The sequence below is a fragment of the Macrotis lagotis genome, chromosome 4 (genome assembly GCF_037893015.1).
Source record: "Macrotis lagotis isolate mMagLag1 chromosome 4, bilby.v1.9.chrom.fasta, whole genome shotgun sequence".
Taxonomy (NCBI): domain Eukaryota; kingdom Metazoa; phylum Chordata; class Mammalia; order Peramelemorphia; family Peramelidae; genus Macrotis; species Macrotis lagotis.
In genome coordinates, this window is record NC_133661.1 from 32,105,111 (window position 1) to 32,131,574 (window position 26,464).

The 26,464-nt window shown below is 45.5% G+C and overlaps 1 protein-coding gene across 2 annotated transcripts in view; it reads left to right on the top strand.

Moving 5' to 3' along the window:
• PALD1 (phosphatase domain containing paladin 1) overlaps window positions 1–23,921 on the top strand; it is a 92,136-nt gene extending 68,215 nt beyond the window's left edge. For both annotated transcript variants that reach the window (XM_074232458.1, XM_074232457.1), the window contains exons 19-20: window positions 16,501–16,656; window positions 23,613–23,921. In XM_074232458.1, the coding sequence (XP_074088559.1) occupies window positions 16,501–16,656; window positions 23,613–23,762 (306 nt within the window). In that variant the 3' untranslated portion in view covers window positions 23,763–23,921. The remainder of the gene's footprint in view (window positions 1–16,500; window positions 16,657–23,612) is intronic.
• The last annotated feature ends 2,543 nt before the right edge of the window (window positions 23,922–26,464 follow it).

Here is a 26,464-nt window from a genome sequence, read left to right on the forward strand (position 1 = left end):
ACAATTCTTTTATAATGATTAGGACATTTTCTTCTTATTTTGTAGAGCCTAAGTCTGCCTTTTGTCAGCTTCCCTTCAAGGGACTGCTTCTGCCCTGGTGGGGGGGAGGGCAAGCAGACCAAGACCATTCTTCCTTCCTTGGGATGACTCCTGGGGCCTCTTGTTATCTCCTGGGTCACAGAGCTGCCTCAAAGAAGGAGAACATGGAATAGTGCCAAGTCCAGAGTCAGAGACCCTGTGTTCTAATCCCATTTCTGCCACCGACTTGCTTGTAATCTTGGGCAAGTCATTGACTCTGCATCGCCATTTCCTCATCTTTAATATGGGGGAGGGGTTGGACTCAATCTGTGCTCCTAAGAGACTGACAGAGAGTTCATGAGACCCTAGATTTGGGGTTGGGGAATGCTGTCTGGATTCCTGGCTTGGGTACTTACTAACAAGACCTCTGGACTCTCTGTGCCTCAGTTTCCTCCCTTGTCAAAGGAAAAAACCTTGGTCTTAGAAGCTCCCAGCTCTCTTCCAGCTGACAGTCTCTGAGATTCAAAGATCCAAGGCCCTGCCTGGGTTGCAGCCAATTTGGGCGTCAGACTTTGGAGGGTCTGTGTGGGAAACATGGGCAGGGCCCCTGAAAAGCCATGCCCCGGTTATCCTTGCCCTTGGGGCCCTGTGTTTAAATCCATTTAGAGCTCAGGAGGAGGTGCCCTGGACACCGTAGGCCTAGATGCTGGGGTATTATTATCTGCTTGACAAACCCACCATGCAATTTGACCTCCCAGGCTGTCTGGGCCAGAGGACCCTTGGCTGGTGACACCAAAGGGAGGGAGGGACCTGGGTGGGAGATGGAAAGCGGCTGAGGCCTCCAGGGGCCCCACCTGCTTCTTTGGATCCAGACTCCTCAAAGAAAGGAGAGCTATTTACATTGTCAAGGAACTTTTCTTTTAGATGTTTTTAAAAAAGATTGCTTGGCTAGGGATATTCAAGCCACCGTAGGGTGAAGAAAAGTCCGCAGACAGGGATCCTACCCCCAGTGATGCTGCTAATTTGCTAGGTGACCTTGGTTAGTCTCTTCCAGTTCTGCAAATCTATATTCCATGTCTCCAGGTCCTATCTAGTTCTAATATTCCAGATTCTAAGGTCCCTTCAAGCTTTGAAATTATATGTTCCAAGGTTCCTTCTAGCTCTGATATTCTAGGTTCTGGGTTCAAGGTTTTCTTCCAGTTCTAAAATTCTGTGTTCCATGTTCCAAGGTCCCTTCTAATTCTTAAGCTCCCTTTAAGTTTTGAAATTATATGTTCCAAGATTCCTTTTAGTTCTGACATTTTAGGTTCTAAGGTCCTTTCAAGCTTTGAAATTAGATTTTCAAGTTCCTTTCCAGTTCTGCCATTCTAGGTTTTAGATTCAAAGTTCTCTTCCAGTTCTGAAATTTCATGTTCCATGTTCCAAGATCCCTTCTAGTTCTAACATTCCAGGTTTCAAGGTCTCTTCAAACTTTGAAATTATATGTTCCAAATTTCCCTTCTAGTTCTGGCATTTTAGGATTTAAGGTCCATTCCAGGTTTGAAATTCTATGTTCTATGTTCCACATTTTCTTCTAGTTTTGACTTTCTAGGGTCTGTTTCCTTCCAGTTTTGAAATTCTCTGTTTCACATTCCAAGGTTCCTTCTAATTTTGACATCATCTCTTCCAAACTCCATTCTAGTTTTGACATTCTAGACTCTAGGTTTTAAGGTACCTTCCATTTGAAATTCTCTCTTCCATGTTCCAAGGCTCTTTCTAATTTTGACATTCTAGCTTCCAAGCTTCCTTCTAGTTCTGACATTTTAGCTTCTAGATTCTAAGATACCTTCCAGTTTTGAAACTGTCTGTTCCATGTTCCAAGGTCTCTTATAATCCCAGTATTTTAGGTTCTTGTTTCTGCAATCCCTTTTAACCTTGAAATTCTTTGTTCTGTGGTCCAAGGTTCCTTCAGGTTCAAATATTCTAGATTCTAGGTTCTGAGCTCCCTTTCAGTTCTGAATTTTATGTTCAATGTTCCAAGATCCCCCCCTCCAGCTCTGATATTGTAGATTTTGTGTTCTAAGGTACCTTCTGGTTCTGACATTCCATGTCCTCCTACGTTCTCAGGTTTTCTCAGTTCTGGCATTCTATATATTTCATTCCTAGTGTTTTCGATCTGGAGCTAGAAGGGACTGTAGAGGCCTAGTTGAGCCTCTTCATTTTACTGATGAGGAAACTGAGTCCCAGAAGCCCCTTTCAGCTTTGATAATTGATAACTCTCTTTGTCACTGGTGAAATTCTTGGGCATGGAATTGAATGGGCCCTGGAAGAGAGTGTGACTTTTGGTCTTGGGTTCACGGGATATCAGAGCTTTAGGGGTTCCTGGGCCAGCTCCCTCAGTGGACAGAGTCTTTTCCCCCAGGTACTTGTCCATGGACATAGATGAAGTCTCCTGACTCCAGCCTTGTCTTCCTCCCTACTCCCAACCATACTTGCCAGTGGCAAGGGGGCTCCAGGGGCAAGTTTGTCTATTGATGAGTTGGGGCAGAGGGGTGAGTTGAGAATTTCACATCTCTGTATGGGGTCACGGTTGGTCTCTGACTCTCCAGCATGATGCCTAGCCCTTAGCAGAGGCTGAATCTCAGTTACTGAGTTCTATTTAGTATTCATCTCAAGTGATCCCAAGTGTTGGAGAATGACATTTCTGAGGAGGGCAGTCTCAGAGACGGCCCAACTTGCCTCCTTCTCCACTCGGTTTCTCTAATTGACTCCCGTGGGTCTTGTGGAACTTCCTTGCCTGCTGTGCCTGAAGGCTGACTTAAATCCTTGCCCTCCTGGGCTATGCAAACTAGACAGGTTTGACTTGCTTTGCATGATGGCAAGAATGTTGGCCCAGAGACTGGGCAGCCTAGTGGAAGGAGTCAACAGAGGCCCTGGCTCCACTTTCCACTGGCACTCTTAGTAACAAAACTTCAAGGAAATTCTTGGGCATTGAATTGAATGGGTCTCAGTTTCCTCATCTGTAAAATGGGGAAAACTGTGATGTAGTTTTTCTTCATAGGAATATAATGAGGAAAGTAGCATATAAACGTTCAAACTCTGTGGCCATGGGAAGGTTATTGGGGGGATGGGTTAAAGATGACCTCAAAGCCAGCTCAGAGAATGGCACAAGTCTCACTTTAGGTACAGGATAATAGCTCGTGCTCGCTTGGGCCACACAGTTTGCTGAGGGCTTTACAAAGAGTGTCTTATTTGAACCTCAACAATCTTGACAGGTGCATGTTTTGTTGTGTTCATTTTACAATCAAGTAAACTGAGGCAAGCTGAGTTAAGTGACTTGTCCAAGGTCATAAAGCTGGTAAATATCTAAGGCTTGAATTGGTCTTTCTGACTTCAGGGTTGGTACTCTATACACCCCACCGCCCAGCTGCCCACATCCTGGCTGTGTTATCTAGGGCAGATCACTTCCTTCTTAGTGTTTTGAGTAATAGCCTAAGACCAGAAACTGCAGGACGTGACAATCTGTACGCCAGTTTTTTCTAAATCAGCAGAATGACAGGCCATTCCTTAGCCCTATCCTATCCATTATTACTGCTGTCCTTGGTGTTTGGAAACTTCCTGATTCCAATTCTGGCATCTCCTGGGTCAGTGGATGACTTGTTCCACCCTCTGAGCCTTAGTTTCCCCCTCTGAAAAAAGGAAATAATTTTTCTTTCCTCAGTTTTGCTACACAGTGCTCTTCTCTCTCCTCCCCATTTTGGGTAGAACAAGATGCTGCCTTTCTGGGCATCTCCAGCTCTTGGCATGCCTGGCATGGGAGGGGGGCTCAAGAAACACTCTCCGACCTTCGATTGACAGTCCTTTACAAGCTTGGGACACAAAACAATCCCTGCCCTCAAGGAAGTTATCTTCTATCAGGAATGAAAACCCATCCACTTGCCTCATCTTTATATCTACAGTCAGCCGGCATTTATTCCTTAGGTGCATCTGGGGGTCCAGGCATTATGCTCTAAGGGGCAAAGTCAAAAGTGATGTAGCCCATGTCCTTAAGGAGCTGTAGGGTGTGTATGACCAAAACAGATCCAAGGGGATTGTGTGTGTTTGTGCTTATACAGACATACAATAGATACAGGTGATTTTGTTGGGGGGTGGCGCACCATGGAGGTTGTTGAAGGGGCTCTATTGAAGTGGGACCTCGTATTCTCAGATCAGAATCTGTTGTCCTTTCTGGTGGGGCTTGTCCTGGGTTTCCCCAGACAGAGGCCCAGGCCCCCTGGGGAAGGGCTAGTCGGGTCCAGCTGGGGCGGCCTCCCGCCTCGTCTGGGATCTGCAGCTCCCGTCATCCCGTCTGGCCAGGACCGTCCTGAGCCGAGCCTCACATTCCTTGTCTGAAAGTTTCCTTCCCGAGTCCTGGATTCTGAGATGGCCGGCACTTGTTCATTTCTTGGCAGGTGCAGGGATGGATCGCAGCATTCATTCCCTCCTGGGCTGCCTCCCAGCTTCCCCTTGTCCCCAGCAGCCTCTTCTCCTCTTCCTCCTGCCATATGATGTTTAATTCCAATGTGCTTGGCCCAGCTCCACAAAGGGCAGTCAAATTATGCTTTAGTAATAAGCAATTAGGGAAAAATACTTCCTGGGATTCAGAATTTTTATTCTCTCCAAGCATCCAGAATATTCTGAGACTGTCAGTAAGAGAGTTCCGGGGCTTTTTGGAGATCTCTCCTCTGCCATAAATCAGGAGAGAGCCTCTGGAAGTCTAGGAAATTATACTTCATCCAGGGGAGATGGGCTGGGGCCCACTAATTTCTTGAGCTGTCCGATGGCGTCATTCAGTTGGGCAAGAGAAAGAACTCTTCCTGTTGTTGGCTAGGCTCGGGGGCACTTCAGGGCAGACAGACAATTATAAGAGAATAGCTGGAAGAGACTATATAGGGATGATCTGGTCTAGGAGTTCCTAATCTGGAATCTGTAAATTTGAGTTTTAGAGTTTTTTTTTAAAATTTCAATAAAATTGGTCTCTTTTGTAATCTTATATAGTTTTCTTAGGCATTTAAAAGTTGTATTCTGAGAAGAGGTCTTCATCAGACTGCCCCAGAGGTCCTTAACAGAAAAAGAAGCAGCCCCAGTCTGATCCAATCCCATTTTTCAGAGAAAGAAACCAACTTAGAAAGGGGAAATCACTTGCCCAAGGCCACATAAATATTGCAGAAATATTTTATTTGTTTTTCCCAACCACACACAATGGTAGTTTTTCCCAATCATTTTTTGGGCAAGGTTTTGAGTTTTACAATTTCTCTCCCCCTTTCCCTGCCTCCCCACAGAAAGCAATCTGATTTAGACTCCACATTTGTAGCCATGCTAAACAGAGATCAAAACTCAATGTGTTGAGAGAAGAATCAGATCCAAAGAAAGAAAATATTGGAGACAACAAATTTACATAATACCTGAAACAACTTTTAAAAATTGAAGATAATAAGTTTCGGTCTTCCTTTAAACCCCATAGTTCCCTCTCTGGATAGGGATGGTATTTTCCATCACAAGTCCCTTAAAATTGTCCTTGATTATGGTACTTCTGAAATGAAGTCCATCGTGGTTGATCATCTTCCCATGCTGTTGTCAGCCTGTGCAGCGTTCCTCTGAAGACCATAATGACATTTATATAATCATGGTGGTGCAAGCAATAGAGTCCTGGGACTGGAGTCAGGAAGACCTGAGGTCAAATCCAGACTCAGACACCAGCTCTGTGACCCTGGGCAAGTCATTGAATCTCATTGCCTCAGTTTTCTCATCTGTAAAATGAACTGGGGAAGGAAATGGCAAACCACTCCAAGTATCTTTGACATGGAATCCCAAATGGGATCACACACACACCAGACAGGATTGAAACGACTGAATAGCAGAGACAGAATTCTTGAGAAGAGATCAATAGTTTCACTAAGTTGCCAAAGAGGGCCATAATATGAAAAAGTATTTAAGAGGACCCTCCCAGTTATTATCTCCATGCATTTTCTCACTTGGCTCCCCAATGGGGATGCCTTCCCTTCATGCCAATGGATCTCTTGAACTCACTCGCTTAGCTACAGGACAAGAGTGTCTGATGAGTCCCACTGGAATATATGTATCAACTGGAACTGTGTCTGAAGGATAGATTTTCCCTTAACTCAGTGAAAGCACATTAAGGTGGTGCAGCGGATAGAGCACTGGCCCTGAAGTCAGGAGGACCTGAGTTCGAATCCAGCCTCAGACACTTACTAATTACCTAGTTGTGGGACCTTGGGCAAGTCACTTAACCCCATTTGCCTTGTTAAAAAAAAGAAAGCACATTAAGAAACCCAAATCAAATAAAGGCAAAACAAGAGCCACAATAATAATAATAACCAGCTCTCAGAGTGCTTTCAAGTTCGCAAAGCTCTTTAGAAATTGCATCTCACAGCAACCCTGGGAGGTAGGTGATATTATTGTCCCTATTTTACAGGTGGGGAAACTGAGGGCCACCAGGTTGAGTGATTTGCCTGGAGTCACCCAAGTAGTAAGGGTCTGAGGCAAGATTTGAACTTGTTCACTCAAATTCAGCACTGTACTTAGGCCAGCCGTGGAGTTAGGAAGACTTGCATTCAAATCCTGCCTCTTATACTGATACTAGGACCCTAAGCACATCACTTAACTTCTGAGACTGTAAATTATGATTGATCTGTGAATCTACATGAACAGAGGCAATTTCCATACTAGGAATTTCCCATGAGAGAAATCATAACTTTAGACAATGAATGAATGAATGAAGGAAGGAAGGAAGGAATGAAAGAGTGAAAGAAATTCAGATTTTCTCACTTCTATTTCTTATTTTGTTTTCATGGGAAAACACTTAAAAATACAGCTAAAGAGGCTTCAGTGGCCCACTGATACCTCTGGGGCTTTTCAAAAACCCTTAGAAGCTGTGACTGGGGCTGCCAAGTCAGGAAGGTTTTTGAGAAGAGGGCCAGCCCTGGGCTCTGCCTCTCTGAGGTCCAGCCTCCTCATCAGTTTGGAGAGGTTCATCTTCAGAGCACTGGCCATCATGGAGTGAATGAGGTGGCGGGCCACTAACTCCTTTCAAAGATGATCAATTAAGCTCAGTGGGATTGAGATCTACAGTAGGGGAGAGAGCACTTACACCAGGGAGATGATATATTCTGGTAACTCCTTTCAAAGGTCATCAATTAAAGCTCAAAGGGGTTGAGACCTGCAGTAGAGAAAGGAGTACCCCCACCAGGGAGATGATATATTCTAGAAGTCATGAAGGATAAGAGTGTCTCTAGTCAATGATTATTCCCATAGAATGGTGAGCCTGGCGATCAGGAAAACCAGGCGTTTTCTCTTAAGAGACCAGCTCAGGTGTGTAACCTTGGGCAAGGCCAGAAACATGGTACCATGGAAAAGGACCTGGATCTGAAATTTGAGGACCTGAGTTACCACTCAGAACTTGCCCAGGGCCACCCAATCAATAAGTGTCTGAGACTGGATCTGAACCCAGGAAGGTGAGTCTTCCTGATTCTCAGGTTGGCACTGTATATACTATGGCACACCTAGCTGCCCTATATTATCTACCCCACCAGGCCAGATAATAGCACAAGGGGGTCTTGGGGGTAGGGGAAAGTAGGTGATGGGATTTCCCTTCCCCTCCCTTTTTTCCATCTGCCAGTCAGGCCCACAGACTCAGAAGGAGTCACATCCCCAGTGGTGGCAGCTGGCCTCATTAGAGGATCTCAGGGACACGGTTGAGCCAGCCCTCCCGGTGTGGTGCGTTCCTTTCAGTCCAGGGTTCTGATGTAAGTTAGACTTGTTCTCTCTAGCCCGTGTCCCAGAATACAATGATAAGTCCTGAATTGAGAACAGCTTCTGATGGGGCCTTTCTGGTTCGTCCAGCTGTGATTGCATTCCTTGCCTGTCCCAAGAGAACAAATCCTAGGCCAAGCTTGTAATCCAAACTGCTGCTTCTCCTTTTGGGTCAGGCTGTTGATGATTCAGCATTCAGTGGATCTGCCCCAGAAGGGATGGCGTTTCATTGCATGGGAGCATCCATGGAGCCCCAGCCAAAGTTAATATTATTTTTATTTTTATTTATTTAAGGCAGTGGGGTTAAGTGACTTGTCCAAGGCAATTATTATGTGTCTGAGGTCAGATTTGAACTCAGATCCTCCTGACTCCAGGGCTGGTGCTCTATCCACTGTACCACCTAGCTGTCCCCCAAAGTTAATATTATTAATAATAATATTTGAAAAGCTCTTTGTAGATATTTAGAGATGGGAGGACTTAATGGACACAGACTGGGTCTCTGAGCTAGAAAAGAGTTGCATTTAAGTCCTGCCTCTGACACATACACACACACACACACACACACACACACACACACACACACACAATGCTGGGTGATTCTGAGTGAATCACTTCATCTGCTAGTGCTCTGGGAAGCTATTGGAGACTCTCTTAAGTTGCAGAAAAATGTGCTGACTACATTGTACCCTACAGCCACCTTTCAAGGCTGTTATCTTGACAAAGATATCAGAGTGGTTGGCCATTTCTTTCTCCAGCTCATTTTACAGATGAGGAAACTGAGGTCCCTTAGGGTTAAGTGACTTGTCCAGGGTCATACTAGATTTGAACACAGTTCCTCCTGATTCGAGGTCCAGTGTTCCATCCACTGAATCATGTAGCTGCCCATCTTTCAAAGTGGGTTCTGTTATTATCATCCCCATTTTATAGGTGAGGAAACTGAGGCCAAGAAAATGGAGTGACTTGCCCAAGGTCAATCTGCCAGTCAAAAGTCAACATTTATTAAACACCTATTATCTTCTGGTTATTGTGTTGAACCCTGGAGGTAAAAAAGAAAGCAAGAAACAGTCCCCGTCCTCAAGGAGCTAACAGTCTATGTCCAAACAAGCTACCTAGAACCTGGATTGGCAGTAATCAGCAGAAATAAGACAGTAGCTTTAAAAGGAATCAGAAAAGGCAGATTTTAACTGGGACTGGAGGGAAAAAGTCAGGAGCCAGAGATGAGAGAGGAATACATTTGGAGGAAGCCCTTTCAACTGAATGATGAGAGAAGGGAGAGAGAAAAAAGGGGATAGAAGCTAAAAATTTGTGTTTTCCTAACTCACTTATTAGGATGAACCTATCCCCAGTAAGCTGACTTGGGCCTTGGAAAGGATCATTGGTCTATCACATAGCCTTTATTCTAAGACTGGCCAAATTAGAACCACCAGTTCTTGTGTGGATGTGTGGTATAGTAAATAGGGTATTGGGTTTAAATCCTGCCTTAGTTACTTATTAGCTGTGTGACTGGGGACAATTCATTTAAATCTCCCCTCGGTGTCCTCAGGAGGCATCCAAAGAGGATGTTAGCTAAGAATATTTCTCTAAAAAGATGAAAATTAGAGAAGATGAGCTTGTCCCCAACCCATGACCAGTCTCTCAACCAGGGGCCTGCCAGACTTGTCCATCTAGGGCCTCCTTCCAACAGGTAATGTGTCTTGAAGGCCCTGGCCTGTGTAATTAGAGTGGCCTGGAATGCTGGGACCTGTCATATTAAAAATGATGGAGGGGAAGTAGCGTTTTCCAAAACCATTTAACACCCAGCCCAAAATAGATCCAGCGGGCTATCCTGCTGGCGAGGCTGTAGCGGCTGCGGTTGTGGTGATGGGAGGTGGAATTCCATTGAGATACTAGGAAGGGGTTCATGGAAGGATGTTTCCTCCTGGCAGTTCTGCTGCTCCCCCCTCCCCCAAGATTCTTGACCTTGTATTATTAATAATAACAAAAATAAATGATGATACTAATATTTATATAGAACTTTGTATATTTCCCCATTGTGCTCCAGGGTGGTGGCCATTGATGAGCAGAGTCCGCAGGACCAGAGTGTCCATTGGATGGTGGTAGCACCTTAGAGGTCATCTGGTCAAGGGGGCTAATCAGGTTAGAGCACCAGCTCTGAAGATGGGAGGACCTGAGTTCAAATCTGACCTCAGACACTTAATACTTACTTGGCTGTGTGACCTTAGGCAAGTCACTTAACCCCATTGTCTTGGTAAAATCCCCCCCCCCCCAAACCCCAACCCAACAACAACAACCAATGAAACAAACATAGAAGTTATCTAGTCTAGCTCTCTCTTTTTTTTAACCTTTGAGGAAACTGAGGGCAGGAGAGGTTAAATGATTGACTCAAGGCCACTCTGGTAAGAGGCAGAGACAGGATTTGAACCCAGGACCACTGACTCCAACTCTAGTTTTCCATAGGAAAGCAGCTATGTGGCACAGTGGGTAGTACACTAGAAGGGGAGTCAGGAAGACATGAGTTCCAGTCCAGCCTCAGCTACTTATTAGTTGTGTGACCCTAGGCAAGTTATTAAACCTCTGTCTATCTCTAGCCATCTGTTAAATGGAGATAATAATACCAGAATCTGCCCCCTAAGGTGGTTGTGACAATAAATTGAGAGAATAGTCCTTAAAACCTCAAGGTGTTATATACATATTATAATTATTATAGTAATTACATGTAGCTTGGGGAGGGACTCTTCTCCCCCATCCCCTCTTCATTTATTTCATGCAGAGGGTGGAGAGTGGGGAAGGTGGGAGGTTGGGGCCAGAGACCACCACTTTCCACTCTTTGGAGAGAGGGTACTGGCCTAGAATGATCTCTATCTGCTCCCTTAAATATTCATATTGTTTCAAGGATGTGATTTTCAGGTCCAAGTTAACTTCTGATCCATGTTCATAAATGTACAAAGGAGAGTATCCAGGAGAGGGTGACTCACGGTAGCCGCTGCTGCAGAGATTAGGAAGGGTGATTGGAAAAAGGCCTTGGATCTGGGAGTGAAGAGTTTATTGTTAGCTTGGAACTGAATGATGAGGTCTTAAGCCAGATTAGAAGGAGTTAGAAGAAAGTGAAAGGAAAGAAAATGATTGTGGACAGTGTCTTGCTTGATGATTTTGGGGGAAAAGACATGGAACTATGGGTAATGTGCAAGAGAAAGATTTCTTTTTGTCTTTATATTTTTTTATATTTTTCCAATTACAAAATTCATTTTTGTAAGATTTTGAATTCCAATTTTTTCTCTCTACCTCCTTTTCTTACCACCTCTCTAAAATAACAAGCAGTCTGATATATTTCCATATTAGTCCATAATAATCATATTGTGAAAGAAGCATCAGAATAAAAGGGGAAAACCATGAGAAAGAAAAAAAATTTTGATATGTATTCAGATTCCATAGTCCTTTCTCTGAATGTGGATGGTATTTTCCATCACAAGTCTTTTAGAATTGTCTGATAACTTTATTGATGAGAAGAGCTAAGTCTATCATAGTTGATCATCACATAATGTTGTTCTCCTGGTTCTGCTTACTTTACTTAGGGTCAGTTCAGGTTTTTTCTGAAATCTATCCACTCATCTTTTTTTTTGATGTTATTTTATTTTTTCTAATTACATGTAAAGGTAGTTTTCAACATTCATCTTTTTGTAAGCTTTTGAGACCCACATTTTCCTTCCTCCCTCCCTTCCCTTCTCCCTCCTCATGACAATGAGTCATCTGATATAGGTTGAAGATGGTCAATCATGTTTAACATATTTCCATATTGTTCATGTTGTGAAGGATGAATCAGAACTAAATGGGAAAAATGAGAAAAAAAACACTTAAAACAAGTTTTTAAAAAGTATAAATAAGTCTGTTTTTAAATGGTATTCAGACTCCATCGTTTTCCCTCTGGATGTGGATGGCATTTTTTTTTTTATCATAAATCTTTTAGAACTGTCTTTGCTCATTGAACTGCTGAGAGGAGCTAAGTCCACCATAGTTGATTATCTCACAATGTTGCTATTAAGGCACACAATGTTCTTTGGTTTTGCTCACTTCACTCAGCATCAGTTCATATAAGTCTTTCTAGGGTTTTTGAAATTTGCCTGCTCATGCTTTCTTATAGAACAATAGTGCTCCATCATATCCATATGCCATGATTTGTTCAGCCATTCCCCAATTGATGGGCATCCTCTCAATTTCCAATTCCTTGCCATCACAAAGAGAGCCTCTATAAATATTTTTGTAGAGGTGGATCCTTTTCCCTTTTTATGATATCTTTGGGATAACAGTAATGTTATTGCTGGATATAGTTCCATCAGTTCACAACTCCACCAACATTGCATGTGATGCATTTTAGCTTAGTTGGGGTGACTTGGCACACACATCTTGTTGGGGGTAAAAGACAATGACCTTTTTGTCCAGGTGGTCTTTGGTTTCTTAAACTTTACCCAAATTACGCACAACTAAGAGGACAGGGGTTGAGAGCTGTCCTTCTGCTGCTGCTAAAAATAACCCAGCTGTTTTTAATCAGCTGTCCTGATTTTCCCACATCTCTTCCAACATTTATAATTTTCCTTTTCTATAATATTAGTCAATTTGATAGGTGTGAGTTTCTACTTGAAAGAGCATTTCTCTAATCAATAATGATTTAGAGCATTTTTTCATATGACTATGATAGTTTTAATTTTTTTATCTGAATACTGCCTGTTCATATCCTTTGACCAATTATCAATTGGGGAATGACTCACATTCTTATAAATTTGACTCAGTTCTCTATGTATTTTAGGCCTTTATCAGAAATATTGGCTGTAAAAATTGTTTCCCAGCTTTCTGCTTTCCTTTTAATCTTGGTTGCATTGTTTTTATTTGTGCAAATTTTTTAAAATTTAATGTAATCAAAATTATCCACTATGCATTTTATAATGTTCTCTGAGTCTTGTTTGGTCATAAATTCTTCCCTTCTCGTTGGATCTGATTATTTCTTGATCTCCTAATTGACTTATGGTAAAAGAGAAAGATTTCTAAGGATGAGGAAGACATGATTATGTTTATAGAATTCAGTAAAGGAGGGAGAAGATGGTGGGAGATTGAAAATAAAAGAGAGAGAGATGCTGGTGAGGCAGATCTGCTGGCAAGGGAAGGGGAAGTTTGGATTAGAGGTGCTTGCCTTGGCAAATACCATTTCTTAATGAGTAACAGAAATGAGGGCGATAATGGGGCAGGATGTCTCAATGGTGTGAGGCAAGGAAGATGAGAGGATTTGGAGGTCAGGGCAAACATGTCTTTTGGTGAAGTGCAAGGCCATCTTCATCTGAGAGGGGAGAGAGAGAGAGAGAGAGAGAGAGAGAGAGAGAGAGAGAGAGAGAGAGAGAGAGAGAGAGAGAGAGGCCACGGGAAACTTAGGGAGAGAAAGCTTAGGGTTTGGAAAAGCTATTGTGAAAAGTAGGCTAATAAATCAACGGAGTCATGAAAAATTGACTTGCTATAGTTAGATTAAATAGCATAAATATGTGACACTCCAAATGGGATTTTCCCATTTTCCCCTCCTCTGCCAGCAAAGACTGGGGCTTCTTCCCCTGTGCCAGACTGGCTACCTTAGTCCTGCTTTGCTTCTACCTTTCATTATGTGACCTTGGGCAAGTCACTTAAGCACTGTGGACTTCCTTTCCTCCTCTGTGAAATAACAGGATTGGACCAGAGGATCCCTAAGGTTCTAGCCTCAGTTATTGAGTGACCGCCCAGTCACGCCAGGGCCAGGACAGCTGATTAAAAACAGCTGGGTTATTTTTAGCAGCAGCAGAAGGCCAGATCTTGTCCCCTTGCCCTCTAAGTTGTGCGTAATTTGGGTGAAGTTAAGAAACCAAAGACCCCCTTTAGGACAAAAAGGTCATTGTCTTTTACCTCCAACAAGAAGATGTGTGTGCCAAGCCATCCCAGCTAAACTAAAAAAAAAAAAAAAAACCAGATAAAAATGAAATCTTCCGCTTTTAAACCATATCCTGAATTTAGAAGTGAATTGCAGCTTGCTGATCAGGTCAAAGCAATCCAGATGTTGCCCAGGCCTTTCTCTACTCCCCCGTGACAGAGGGATGAGGCAAGTGATGGCAGGAAGTGGGGCCATCCAGAGGGTAAGAGCTGGCATGTGCGGTCATGGGCTTGATGTGTGTGGTGTTGGAATGTGATGGGGGATGACACTGAGCTCAGGAACTTTTAAAATGCAGGCGTGGATTTTAGAGGCCATCTAGACCTGACCCCTCATTCTACAAAGGAGGAAACTGAGACCTTGGGAGTTTGTGACTTGTTCAGGGTCACTTGGATGATAAGTGTCCAAGATGAGATTTGAATTCATCCTTTCTGACCAGAACCATCCTTTCTGAACCCCAAATTTGGAGGGAAAAGCTCTGGGTTTGAATTGGATCTCTGCCCCTTCTTGTCTGTTGGTTATTGGGCAGGTCAGGTCAGTCCAGCAAATGCAGTAAATGGGCATCATGTGCTCGGTGTTGATACAACCCAACCCTTGCCTTCCAGGAGATTACTATCTAATGGAAAGGAGAACAAATTCCTAAATAATTATAACATCAAGGAAGAACAGGATAAACAAATGCAGAGGGAAGAGACCCTGACCAGATTCTCAGAGAAATTAAAAGAGGGGTGAATCATTTTTCCTTGCAGACATCCAGGAAGGCCACAGAGAGAACAGACATCTAATCTGGTCTTTGAAGAGTAGGTAGAAAAGTTTGTCCAGGTTATCTTCCCTAATAGAAAATAAGCTTCTTGAGGGCAAGGACAAGTTTTATTCTTTTTCTTTGTGGTTCTGTAGTAGGTGACAAATAAATGCTTGCCCAATGGATAGAAGGGAATTGATCTCTTCTTCTTTGGACTCAATTCATATATATATATATATATAATATATATTATATATATATATATATATATATATACATAACGTAATGGATTAGATAGTCCTTAATATCCCCTCCCGTTCTAGGCACTATGGATTCTTCTGGGCTATACAATTAGAAGGGTTTTGATTGTCTCCAGGCCCTGGAGCAGGTTTGTGAGGAGGGAATAGTGAGGAATGCTAAGGAATAGGAGGAAGGTCATGAATGGTAGAACTTTGAGCTTCAAGGTCTATGGGAAGAATGCATGGAAAGGTGGAGTTGGTTGGTGGGGGAGGTTGAGTTTTTGCCAAAATGCTTCCCTTCCCTTCCCCAGCTCAGTTTCTATTTAAGTTCCTTTGGATTGATTTAAATCCAGATGCCTGATCAAGGAACCAAAGCAAAGTACATCTAGGTTTTCTTGGTTTCCTAGAGTGGAGAAATGTCTGTCTTTTGCCCTGATTCCTCCCTGCTCTGGGTTGGGAGGTTCTGCCCTCTTCCAGATGGATCTTGAGAGTTCTTGAGGTCCTTTGGAGCCAGAGCCTGCCCGTCCGCTCCCTGGCTTGCTCCAGGGGGCAGGGACTGGGCTGTCTTTTTCCTTTGTTAACAGCTGGAGAGAATTTGGAGAAAGAAGTAGGGGAATGATTGGCTCATCCTAGGATATGTCTGATGCCTGAGGGGTGAAGCTGTCATTGTGGACTACAAGTGGCCCCTTCTCCTGTCCAGGTCTCAGGTTCTTCATTTGTGGAATCTAGAACATCAATGGTCCATTCCAGTTCCAAGATCCTATCTGGTTGGGGACAGGAAGGAGGTGGGAAGGGGTGGGGTGGGATAAGCAGGAACCTTCTTCCAGAAGCCAAATGGAAGAAACAGAATGTGCTCAGATGTCCTGGGCCGAGGCCGGCCTGTTAAAGGCTTCCAGCTGCAGCCCATTGTTGGAGGAGATCAACCCTCCCTTGCTGTTCAGAGCCAAGAGAGCTTTGTATTCCTTAATAGATGGTAGGCCCTGGGGACTGGGACCAAGAGCCACGGCCTCTCTCTTCCTGAAGAACATACCTCTTGTGGTGTTGAGTGCATGAAATTGGGTTTTGTAGGAGGGAGAGGCTGGAGGAGATGCTTCCCTGCTTCATCCTGGGGGGATGAAGATGAACAGAGGGTAGGTCCTGTCCAGGGTGCTGCTCTGCAGTTAATGCTTTGGGGACTGAGTGTTAAGTGACTTGCCTAGGGTCACACAACCAGTAAGAAGGAAGACTTAAACCTCAGTCTTTCTGCCTCCAAGCATGGGTCTCTCTCCACCTCTCTCTGTTTTCTCTGCCATTTGGCTTAGATCTTGATAATAATATCAGTTTCCTTTAAAACATATAATGCTGTTTTGCTCACAACAGCCTTGCAAAGTAGGTTGTACAAAAATACCTTCATTTTACAGGTGAGGAAACTGGAGCAGTGACTAGTCCAAGGTCACACAGCCAGTACATAGAACTGGGACTTCAAACCAGGCCTTCTCTGACTCTTAAGTCCAGTTCTCTTTTATAGTGTGCTGTTTTCGATGGGCAGGGATCCCCAGGGAAGCGTCAGAGCTGGGATTTGAATCTGGCTCTTCTCCCTCCATACCCAGCATTCATTTCCCTGTACTGTGACTCTGCAGAAATAATAAGCCTGACTCTCTCCATCATTTCAGGCTGCCTACCTGGCCCTTCAGGAGATAGATGCAGATATGAGGGTCCTAGTGGACCACTTCCTCCTCCATTCTTCCCCTCCCCCCAATTCCACTCCCCAAATTCTCATTTTCTTCTTCTAGGGAAAAACAGCCAAGGAAGAGCAGGAGACCCAGATGTTGCATCTCAGAAGCCTGCAGTATCTGGAGCGATACATCTTCCTGATCCTTTTCAACGCTTACCTTCACTTGGAGAAGACAGATTCCTGGCACCGGCCCTTTAGTGTCTGGATGCTGGAGGTGAGTTATGGATTTGGAAATTATAAGCATAGTTTTGGTGATCCCAGGAAACCCATCCCCTTGCCCCCAGGCCCCCACTTTTCCTTTCTTTTTAAGGGATATGAGTTTTGCCTGTCGAGATGATATAGTATGTCCTTAAGGAGGAGCCATGCAAACATCTTTGATATTGAATAATTGTAGCTAATATTAATTTATATATATATGTATATATTGCTTTAAGTTTGGCTGTTGTTCAGGTGTTTTTGAGTCTTCACAAGCCCATTTGGAGTTTTCTTGACAGAGGTCCTGGAAGGATTTGCCATTTCCTTCTCTACCTCTTTTTATTACTGAGGAAACCAAAGCAAACAGGCTAAATGATTTGCCCAGAGTCACACAGCTAGTAAGTGTCTGAAACTAGATTTGAACTCAGATCTTCATGACTCCAGGGCCAACTCTCTATTCACTGTATCACCTAGCTGCTTATCATTTCATATATTAGTAACCCTGGAAGGCAGATGCTTTTATGATTCCCTTTTCCCGAGAGGAAACTGAGGCACAGAATTGCCCAGGGTCACACGGCTTGTGTCTCAAGGTAGGGTTCAAACTCAGGACTTCTTGACTCCCCAGTCCATCACTCTCCCCACAGTGCCACCTGGAACACTTCAGAATTTCCAGCTTGTTCTCTTCAGAGTCGTGTTGGGAGGTAGGAATGGAAGGTGGAATTATCTTCATTTTCCAGATGAAGAAATTGGAGTCTTAGCGAGTTGCCCAAGAGTCACATAGCTAGAATGTGCAGGGCTGTCATTCACACAGGTGGAACATGCCAGACTAGAATTTGAATCCAGGTCCCAACTTCATACTGGCCTCCCAAGGCCAGTTTGCCTCTGGATCCAAATATAAAAAGTGCCCCCTTGAAAGCCCTGCAGACAATACTTGAAGATAGCTGCCATGTCCCACCTGGAGCCTTCTCTCCTCTGGACAGTGTTGGGGCTGCTGCCGCTGCTCTCCCGGCATGGGGCTCTTGATTCTCCTCCTGCTGATCTGATTCTCTCCCTTTGCCCAGTCCTCTCCCAGTAGTTATCTTTGTTTCCTTTTTTCATCCATTCTCATGTCATGTCCTTCCCCTATTGGATGACAAGCTGTTCCTTGGTCTCTGGTGCTGAGTGTGGGGCCTGGCAAGCCTCAGGCACTTTCTCCTAGAGAGTTTTGAGTCAGGAAGACCTGATTTCTCCCAATACCCACAGTACCTGCTTTTCTATAGTCTCTGCCTCGTGTTACCCTTGGGGTGGTCTGATCCTGGGCTGCCATGGTGTCTAAAGAGGGTCATAGATTGAGAGCCAGACACTCTCGACAGTGCATCCAATTTGTCCACGGAGACCCAGGTCATCACTTGACTCACCCAAGGTCTCAGATGATCAAAAGCCACAGGCTTCCAAGCTGGTAGTCTCGTCTTTGGGCAGGACTGCTTGAAGTTGGCTTCGGCCAAGCATTTGATAGACTGTCTTATGGGGTCCTCAGAATGTTGGCAAAACACTCTCTGCACAACTGCAAGTATTATTATCCCCATTTTACAGATGAAGAAACAGACTCAGAGAAACCAAGGGATTTGCCCAGGGTCAGAGAGCCAAGCCTCTTGTCCATAAGTGCACTTCCCTGTTACATTTAGGGTTTCATAGCTGACAGGAATCTTTGTGATCCTTTAATTCATCCTTTCCTTTTGATACACAAGGAAACTGAGGTCTACGGAAGGGAAGAAACTACTCCAAGTGAACAGTAGGATCTGAATTCTTCACAGGGCAAGGCCTCTGACTTTAAATTAGGTGGGGAGACAGTCTTCCGGACATTTGGTTTCCTTCAGCCTATTCAGAGCCACCACTGCTGCTGAAATAGCCACACTGTGGGTAGGAGGGAGGTCCCTGGGGGCCCTTGCCTCCTGGAATGACCTCCATACCCTATAATGCTGGCTCCCCCGAGGGCCTGGCCTCCGCTAATTAACCCATCTACAGGAAGGTCGGTCAGCCCTCCCCCCATTTTTCAAGCTCATGCTACCCCTGACTCTGCCAGCCTTGGTTCATGGCCCAGCGCTGGAATTAGCTTCAGCCAATGAAGGGTGAGGTCCCAGGACAGGCAGGAAAGATGGCATCACTAAGTGTAGGAGCTAGAGAAAAAAGAGAGACTTTCCCTGGAGAGGACTCTGGGCGGATAAGCGCCCCGGCCTCCCCGGCCTCCAGGTGCCAGGGATAGACTGGAGCCAGTTCACATGTAGGGTGTGGTCAGCGTGGTCACATCAGCCACGTTAGCCCTTGGTATGTGTTACGGTATTGAGTACAAGGGTCCTCAGACCTTGAAGGGAGGTCTGAGGACTGGAATTCAAAGGCTGAATCTGGGGATAAGCAAAGTATGGTGGTTTCAGGGGTCAGCCAACATTTATTAAGGGCCTACTGTATACAGAGAGCTCTGTGCGAGCCATTGGGGGACTTGGAAGGGACCTTAGATCAATTAATTAGTTCATCAGCAAGAGTTACTTATTATGTATATTCTATGTTCCAGTCACTGTTCTAAGGGACAGGAAATCAGAGAAAGGCAGAATACTAGAAACAATCCCTGCCAGGTAAGGAGGAGCCTTTGTTGCCAAAAGCAGCATTTTATATTGAATCCTGAGGCAATAGGCAACCAAGAGGTTAACTTAGTTGGGAGATGCCGTGTCAGACCTTGGATTTAGGAAGGTCTCTTTGGAGACTGAGAGCAGGGCAGAGAGCAAGGGCTGAGACTCATGAGACCAACTGGTCTTTGGATCGAGACCAGTTAGAAGGCTTTGACAGCAGTCTTAAGTAAGACGTCTCTGGGGATGAAGGCCAGAAATAGGGGTGTGGCTGGGAGTGGAGAGAAAGGGATGGGGAAAAGAGATTACTGTGTATAAGAGATACATACACACACACACATACACACACACACACACACGAGATCCTCATAGAGTAGAGATCCTTGTGTAGAAGAGATCCCCATGTAGAAGAGATCACTGTGTAGAAAGAGATCACCAAACAGGAGAAATAACTTTGTAGAAGAGATCACTCATTGTACAGAAGAGATCACTGCATAGACGAGATCCCCATATAGAAGAGGTCACTATATAAAAGAGAAGAGATCCCCATATAGAATAAATCACTGTAGAGAAGAGATCCCCATGCAGGAAAAAGTCCTCATATAGAAGAGATCCTCATTTAGAAGAGATCACGATATCGGTAAGAGATCGTGGTATAGAAGAAAACACCATACACGAGAGATCATATGTAGAATGTAGAAGAGATCCCCATATAGAAGAGAGCACTATATAGGAAAGATCATCAAATGGAAGAAATCACTCTTTGTACAGAAGAGATCCCCATATTAAAGAGATCAGCATGTAGAAGAGATCCCTCTATAGAAGAGATCAGCATATAGAATTTCAGAAGAGGAAAACTGAGTCAGAGTCACCCAGGTAGTAAGATTCCATTGCCCATCTCCGTGTCGTTACCCAGCTCAATCCCCCTACCTAAATCGCACTCCCTGCCCCCTTGTAGAATTTTCATCCACCTTCAGGACTCAGCACCTCTTCTGGGAAGACTTCCTGGGTGCCCCCCGATTCTGGAGCTCCTCTCCTCTTCAGACTACCTTGCCTGAGGTTTCCCCAGAGTCTGACTATGGACATTGGACTTAGGACAATTTTCTGCTTCTATTTCTAAGGACTCTAAGACTTTGGGGAGACTCTGAATTTCCTTTTCTGCATTGGTAGTGACTCCTTCCAGGAGACTGTATTTCATTGGGGCTCCCTCTCCCAGGACAACATCTTGCACATTTGTAGGTGCTTCATCAATAATGTTGGATTGACTTGACTTGACGTGGTCACACTTCAGTGGGTCTGGACTTCTGTCCTCTGGGCTCCAAACATAGTCGTCTCACTGCAAAATGTAGAGAAAATGCACCCCAAAGTCCATCCATGACCTCCATGTCCTCTCTGGATTTTGGCGAAGCTTTTGCCCTGGTCCCCCCTGGACAAGCCTCATACTCATACTGAAGCCTTGTCTTTTGGGGAGCCCTGCCCCAGATTTCCCTCTCTCCCTAAAGGTCCAGTGTAATAGAAAGGGCCAATCTTTGATCTCAGTCTACTTCATATCACATTACACATCAAGGTTGGAAGTAGACACCCTTTTTCTGCCTCCCCTTCCCCTTCGGACCAGGCCTCTTTTCCATTCTATTTGTTCTCTTCCTTTCTATGGAAAGGGCAGAAGGAGGTCAGAAATGGATTTGGGGAGGAGGATATTAGCAGCCCCTGGAGTCATGATTTCATATTGAGGCCCCAAGGGGAGGCAAGTTTGGATTGGGTAAAGACCTGAAACCCCCTCTGTTTTCTGTCCCTCTCTTTAAAAACAGCCAATGTGTGTGAGGGGCTGGGTCTGCTTTCCTTCTTCCCGGCTCCCCTCCCACTCTCCCAGGGTGGGGATGGGGAGAAGGGGGCCTGAACCCATGGACGGGCTCAAGTCTGGATTGGCCTGGCATGGCAACCCCAGTCATTCAGACAGACAAAGCTGCATTGTGAGCTGGGAGGGCAGTGCCAAAGCTAATAGACCTGCTTAGGTTAACTCCAACAGGTACAGAAGGGCCTGTAAGGGTTGTCGGAACCATATGGGCAGAGGGAGTGACCAGACCTCTTTTCTTCTCTCTTCTCCTCTCTGTCTGGAGTTCTGAAGGGACAGGCAGGACTTGTGTTAGTCTGAGGGAAGGACGGGAGGGAGGGGGACAAAGTGGGGGGAACAGGAGAGGAAGAGGAAGAGGCAAGAAATGGGTAGGGGGAGAATGGAAGTAGAAGGGGCAGGGGACAGGGGTGGGGAAAAATGAAAAGTGTAAAATCATAAAATCACACATTGAATTCGGTTTTTAGAGCCAGAAGGACCACAGGGATTTATGATGTTAGGAGAGGTCCATGAATCTGGCGGGAAAATACTCAGTTAAACTCTATTTTCATAAAACTGACTATCTTAAAAAATTTTTTTTTTTTAGTTTTTTGCAAGGCAATGGGGTTAAGTGGCTTGCCCAAGGCCACACAGCTAGGTCATTATTAAGTATCTGAGGCCAGCTTTGAACTCAGGTACTCCTGACTCCAGGGCCGGTACTCTATCCACTGTGCCACCTAGCCGCCCCTAAAATCTCTCATTTTAGAAGTTTAAAAACATGATTCTAGGGAAGAACCTCTAGGCTGCCCAAGGAGTCTGTGACCAAAAAAAAGGCCAACGCCTTTCATTTTATATATGAGAAACCTGCCACAAGCAGAGAGGAGAGTCTATTACTACTCAGTACATCTAGGTGGCACCACCTACCTGATTCTGGAGTCAAAGCCCTGAGTTCAAATCCAGTCCTAGATTCATCCTAGCTGTGTGACCTTGGGCAAATCATTTAACCTCTCTCTACCACAGTTTCTTCATTTGTGTGAATCCTGAACACAGCAATTAGTGTCTCAGTTTACTTCTGTGTACGTTATAGTTTCTGAAGTCCTGTTTCTCAAGATAACCCTGGAAAGTAGGCTAAATAGGTGGTATAATTCCCATTGTAGAAGAGAGGAAACTGAGGCTGAGGGAGATGGGTGGTTTGCTGAATGGTATAGTCGAAAAAGCCTCAGTCCTTCCCTCCTTTCATTGGCCAGGTAAGGGACTGTGGATTTGGACTTGCATATTTACCAAAGGCCAAAGTGTCAGCTGGTGTTCTTACCTGTTTTTTTTATTCCTTTATTTCAAAGGGAATGCACCCTAGGGGTTGGAGGGGGCTTGTCCAGAGTCACGGTCGCACTCACGCCTGCATCCCCAGCTGCATATATTCATGATGTAGATGCCCTATATGTAAAACAGAGTTCTGTATGAACAAATCTCTATAAACCATATAAAACCATCTTCATAAACCTTATAAACAAAAGGCATCTTTAAAGACCAAGAAAGATTTATTTATTTCTTAAAAAACCATTGCACTTGGATCAGACACGTGGTCTGACTGGTGGCTTTGCCAGGACCTGGCTTACCACCTACATTTCCACAGCAACCTCCTAAGCCTCCTGGTCTACAAACTGAGGATGCTGGCAGCGTCTCCTTCCCAGGGCTGCTGTGGGGACAGGGCTTTGTAGTTTATGGAAATGGCAGCCAGGTTTCCTGTTGGTAAGTGGTGGGACCAAGACCTGAACCTTGGTCTTCGTGCTCCCCGCCCTTTCCTCCAGACCATACGCCTCTCTTCTGAAAACCAACTTCAGAGAGGCCTCCTCCCAGGGCTGAGTGGCCTCATCTCTCAGTCTTCTCCCTGAACTTATTAATTTTTCCAAAGGACCAAGATGCCTTTCTTGGAAGTCTTCAGTGCAAGTCACCTGGATCTGTGCCTCAGTTTCTCATTCTGGAGAAAGAGAATTTGATAAGAGTAACTGAGCCCTCACTCATGAGTGGACTCCTCTGTCCTTCCCACCTGGAATTCTGGGCCTGACAGGGAAGGGAAGGGAGGATAGGGAATAAGCATTTATTAAGCATCTACTGTATGCGAGCATTAAGCTAAGTGCTTTACAAATATCGTCTCATTTGATGGAGTTGCTGATGGATGTGATCTGTGAGAGCTTCTTTAGCAGCATTATACATTGTAGATCTCCATTTAGCCAGCCTCCTGGAGGACAGGGACTTTGCTTGCTTCCCTAATGTCCTGCCTAAGTTATTTGTTCAGAGATTTGGATAGATGATTAAATGGATGAATGAATAAAGGAGATTGAAGGAGATTGAGTCAAGAGATGGGATATGGGGGGGTGGAATGAGATGATGTGAATAAGGAATGAGTGAGATGGGATGAGATGGGTGAATGGTTGACCAAGCCAGCTGCTAAGGAAATGGCTTACCCTTTGTCCCTCACCCCTTGTCCTTGCCTGTCCCTGTGCCCCCTGATACCCTCCCTTCCTATCACATTCTCTTTCTTCTCAGGTGGCCGCCAAAGCCGGCATCTATGAGATTCTCAACCAGCTGGGCTTCTCTGAGTTTGAGACCACTGAAGACAAGCCCCTGTCAAGGTTACGCTACCGATGGCAAGAACAGACCCTCGGCCCTGGACCCTTCCTGGAGGACTTCCCCTAGAAGGAAGAGAGCAGCAGCCCACCAATCACACCCTCCAGAATGGTTCTGGGATGGGTGGTGGGCTCCTTTCCCCTTCTCCGTTCTCTCTCTTCCTTTCAACCGGAGAAAGAGGGGGATGGGCCATGGCCTGATGGAAAAGGCTTCTCCCTTTTCAGGAGAACTGGGTGGGGGGTGGGGTGGGGTGGGGAAACCTTATAAAAGAAGCTTTGAGAGGGACCTTTTTCGACACAATAAACCATATTGTAAATGAAAGGATTCCATTGGATGGGCGCCTTGTGGAATGGCCTAAGCTGTGTTGCTCCCGTGGAGGATCAGGTGGGCATGGGGCCTCTGGAAGACCCCCTCCCCCATCAGAGCTTTCTTTCTCTCCTGGCCCCCCCTTTCCCAGCGTCAGTCTATCTATCTGTCAGCACACTGCCCAGTACCCCGTGTTCTTGGCTCCAGCTCCTGGTGTGTGTTTACTCCTGTGCCTTTGATGGCCCCTGGCCTTCCCTGCCCCCATTTAAAGGCTCTATGAAGCCTGGAGAGTGAGGATTCCTTCCAAGCAGCCTTCATTCAGTCCAGGGCTATCAACAGGTATTGCAGACCTACTGTGTGCAAAAGGCCTGGGGTTGTGGGGGGAGCTATGAGACTAGGGTCTTTTCTGTGTCCCTGCCCACTATGGAAAGCCCAGGAGGGCTACTTATCCAGAGGGCCAACCCTCTCATTTTACAGATGGGGAAACCGAGGCCCAGCTTGGCTGTGGTCACATTTGTAGTGAGTAGCAGGCTTGATTCAAACTTGGGACCTCTGACTCCCCTCTGGTCCTGGCTGGAATGGAGAAGGAGGAGGAAATGTCCAAAGTGCAGCCACCAAAGAAAGGGGTCCCAGATGGAGGGGGGGTGAGATGGGGAGGCTGCCTCCCTCATGGAGGCAGCAAGCCGGAGTCCAGGAGCTGCTTATTTAAACATGGTTTGAGAACTGTATTTTATTTTTTCATTTAATGTCTTTTTTCTGGCAAAGATTCAAATGAAATACTATCTACTTGTAGATTTTCAAGTGCTGTAGAGCTGTGAGCTATGGTAGGTCGTAGCTTCCCCTGAAAGGGAGCAGCAGAGTAGAGAACTTGGAGAATCAGATGCAAAGCCAGACTTGGTGGGAGAGGATTAAAAACAGGGAAGGAACAAATCCCACAGATGGAGGAATACCAGTGACCCCTTCTCTCCATTCTGCATCTGTGCACTTGACCTGGAGACATTTGATCCACTGGTGTGAATCTCCCAGGGCGGAGGTGATATGGGGGGATTCAGGGAGCACCAGGGCGGAGGTGATGGGGGGATTCAGGGAGCACCAGGGTGAAGGTGATGTGGGAGGGATTCAGGGAGCACCAGGGTGGAGGTGATGGGGGGATTCAGGGAGCACCAGGGTGAAGGTGATGTGGGAGGGATTCAGGGAGCACCAGGGCGGAGGTGATGGGGGGATTCAGGGAGCACCAGGGTGAAGGTGATGTGGGAGGGATTCAGGGAGCACCAGGGCGGAGGTGATGAGGGGATTCAGGGAGCACCAGGGTGAAGGTGATGTGGGAGGGATTCAGGGAGCACCAGGGCGGAGGTGATGGGGGGATTCAGGGAAGGCTTCTTTGGCTATAGAGAACTGGGGAGATTTGGAGGCCAATGAGGAGGCCATTCTCCCTGGACAGGAACTTTCATTGAGGGGGAAATGCCACAGTTGCTCCTGGAGTGTTCTGCAAAATAAACAATTATATCTTTGGGAAATATTAAGGAGATGACAGGGGATTACTTGCTTGGACTGGGATTTGACCAATTCGGGACCATCATTGCTAAGCTCAGTTTTTCATTGTCTTTTTATGTGCTGAAGCAACCCTGCTAAACCCTGACCCTGGTGCTGAACTGACCTGGTTTATGTGACCTCATTGCCTCAGTTTCCCAACTGTAAAATAATGCTTTCCCACATCATGGGAGTGTTTGGAAGACTTGCTCACTCATGCTTTGGGTTTGGGTCCTTGTCCCACTGGAAGCTTCCCAGTCCTCAGTCCTCCCTGCAGCATTGCCCTGAGCTGGAACCTTCCTCTCTGGTGTGGGGGGGGGGGGGTCCAGGAAAGCTGAATGTAAAACTTTGCCTTTCCCCCTTCCTTCTCCTTTACCTCTTCCTCCGTGTTCCTTTCCTCCCCTTTCTGGTCTCCTCTTTGGCTCCCTTCTCCCTCTCCTTGAGCCACCTCCTCTCCTGTCCCTATAATTGGTCCTTTCCCCTCCTTGGACTTAGCGTCAGTGGACCTGGACTCAGCCATCTAATATTTGTGCAAGCATATCCTTCACCAGATCTCCTATGTTACTATGTAAAGGGGATTGGACAAAGTTAGACTTCTGGGGGCCCTTCCAGCTTAGAAAGCCAACGGGCTGCTTCTCCTTTCCCTCCCTTCGCTCTCCTCTCCCTTCTTTGGTCTCTTCATTACTGAATGAATAGACCCATTTATTCCAGTTACTGGAGGCTTTGAAAAGGGAAAGGCCCCAGAGACAGTGTGGAGCCCCAAAGTTGGAGGCTTGGGTTTCAAGGCAGTATGATGGGCCCTGGCAGGCAGTGGGGTAGGGGCCTGGTTTTATTTTTTGGACCGGAGTGAGAGTGAGACCAACTCCAAGTCAACACTTAGGGACAATAATAAGTTTTGTGTTTCTCATGGAGAACAGTGATGATGATGATGATGA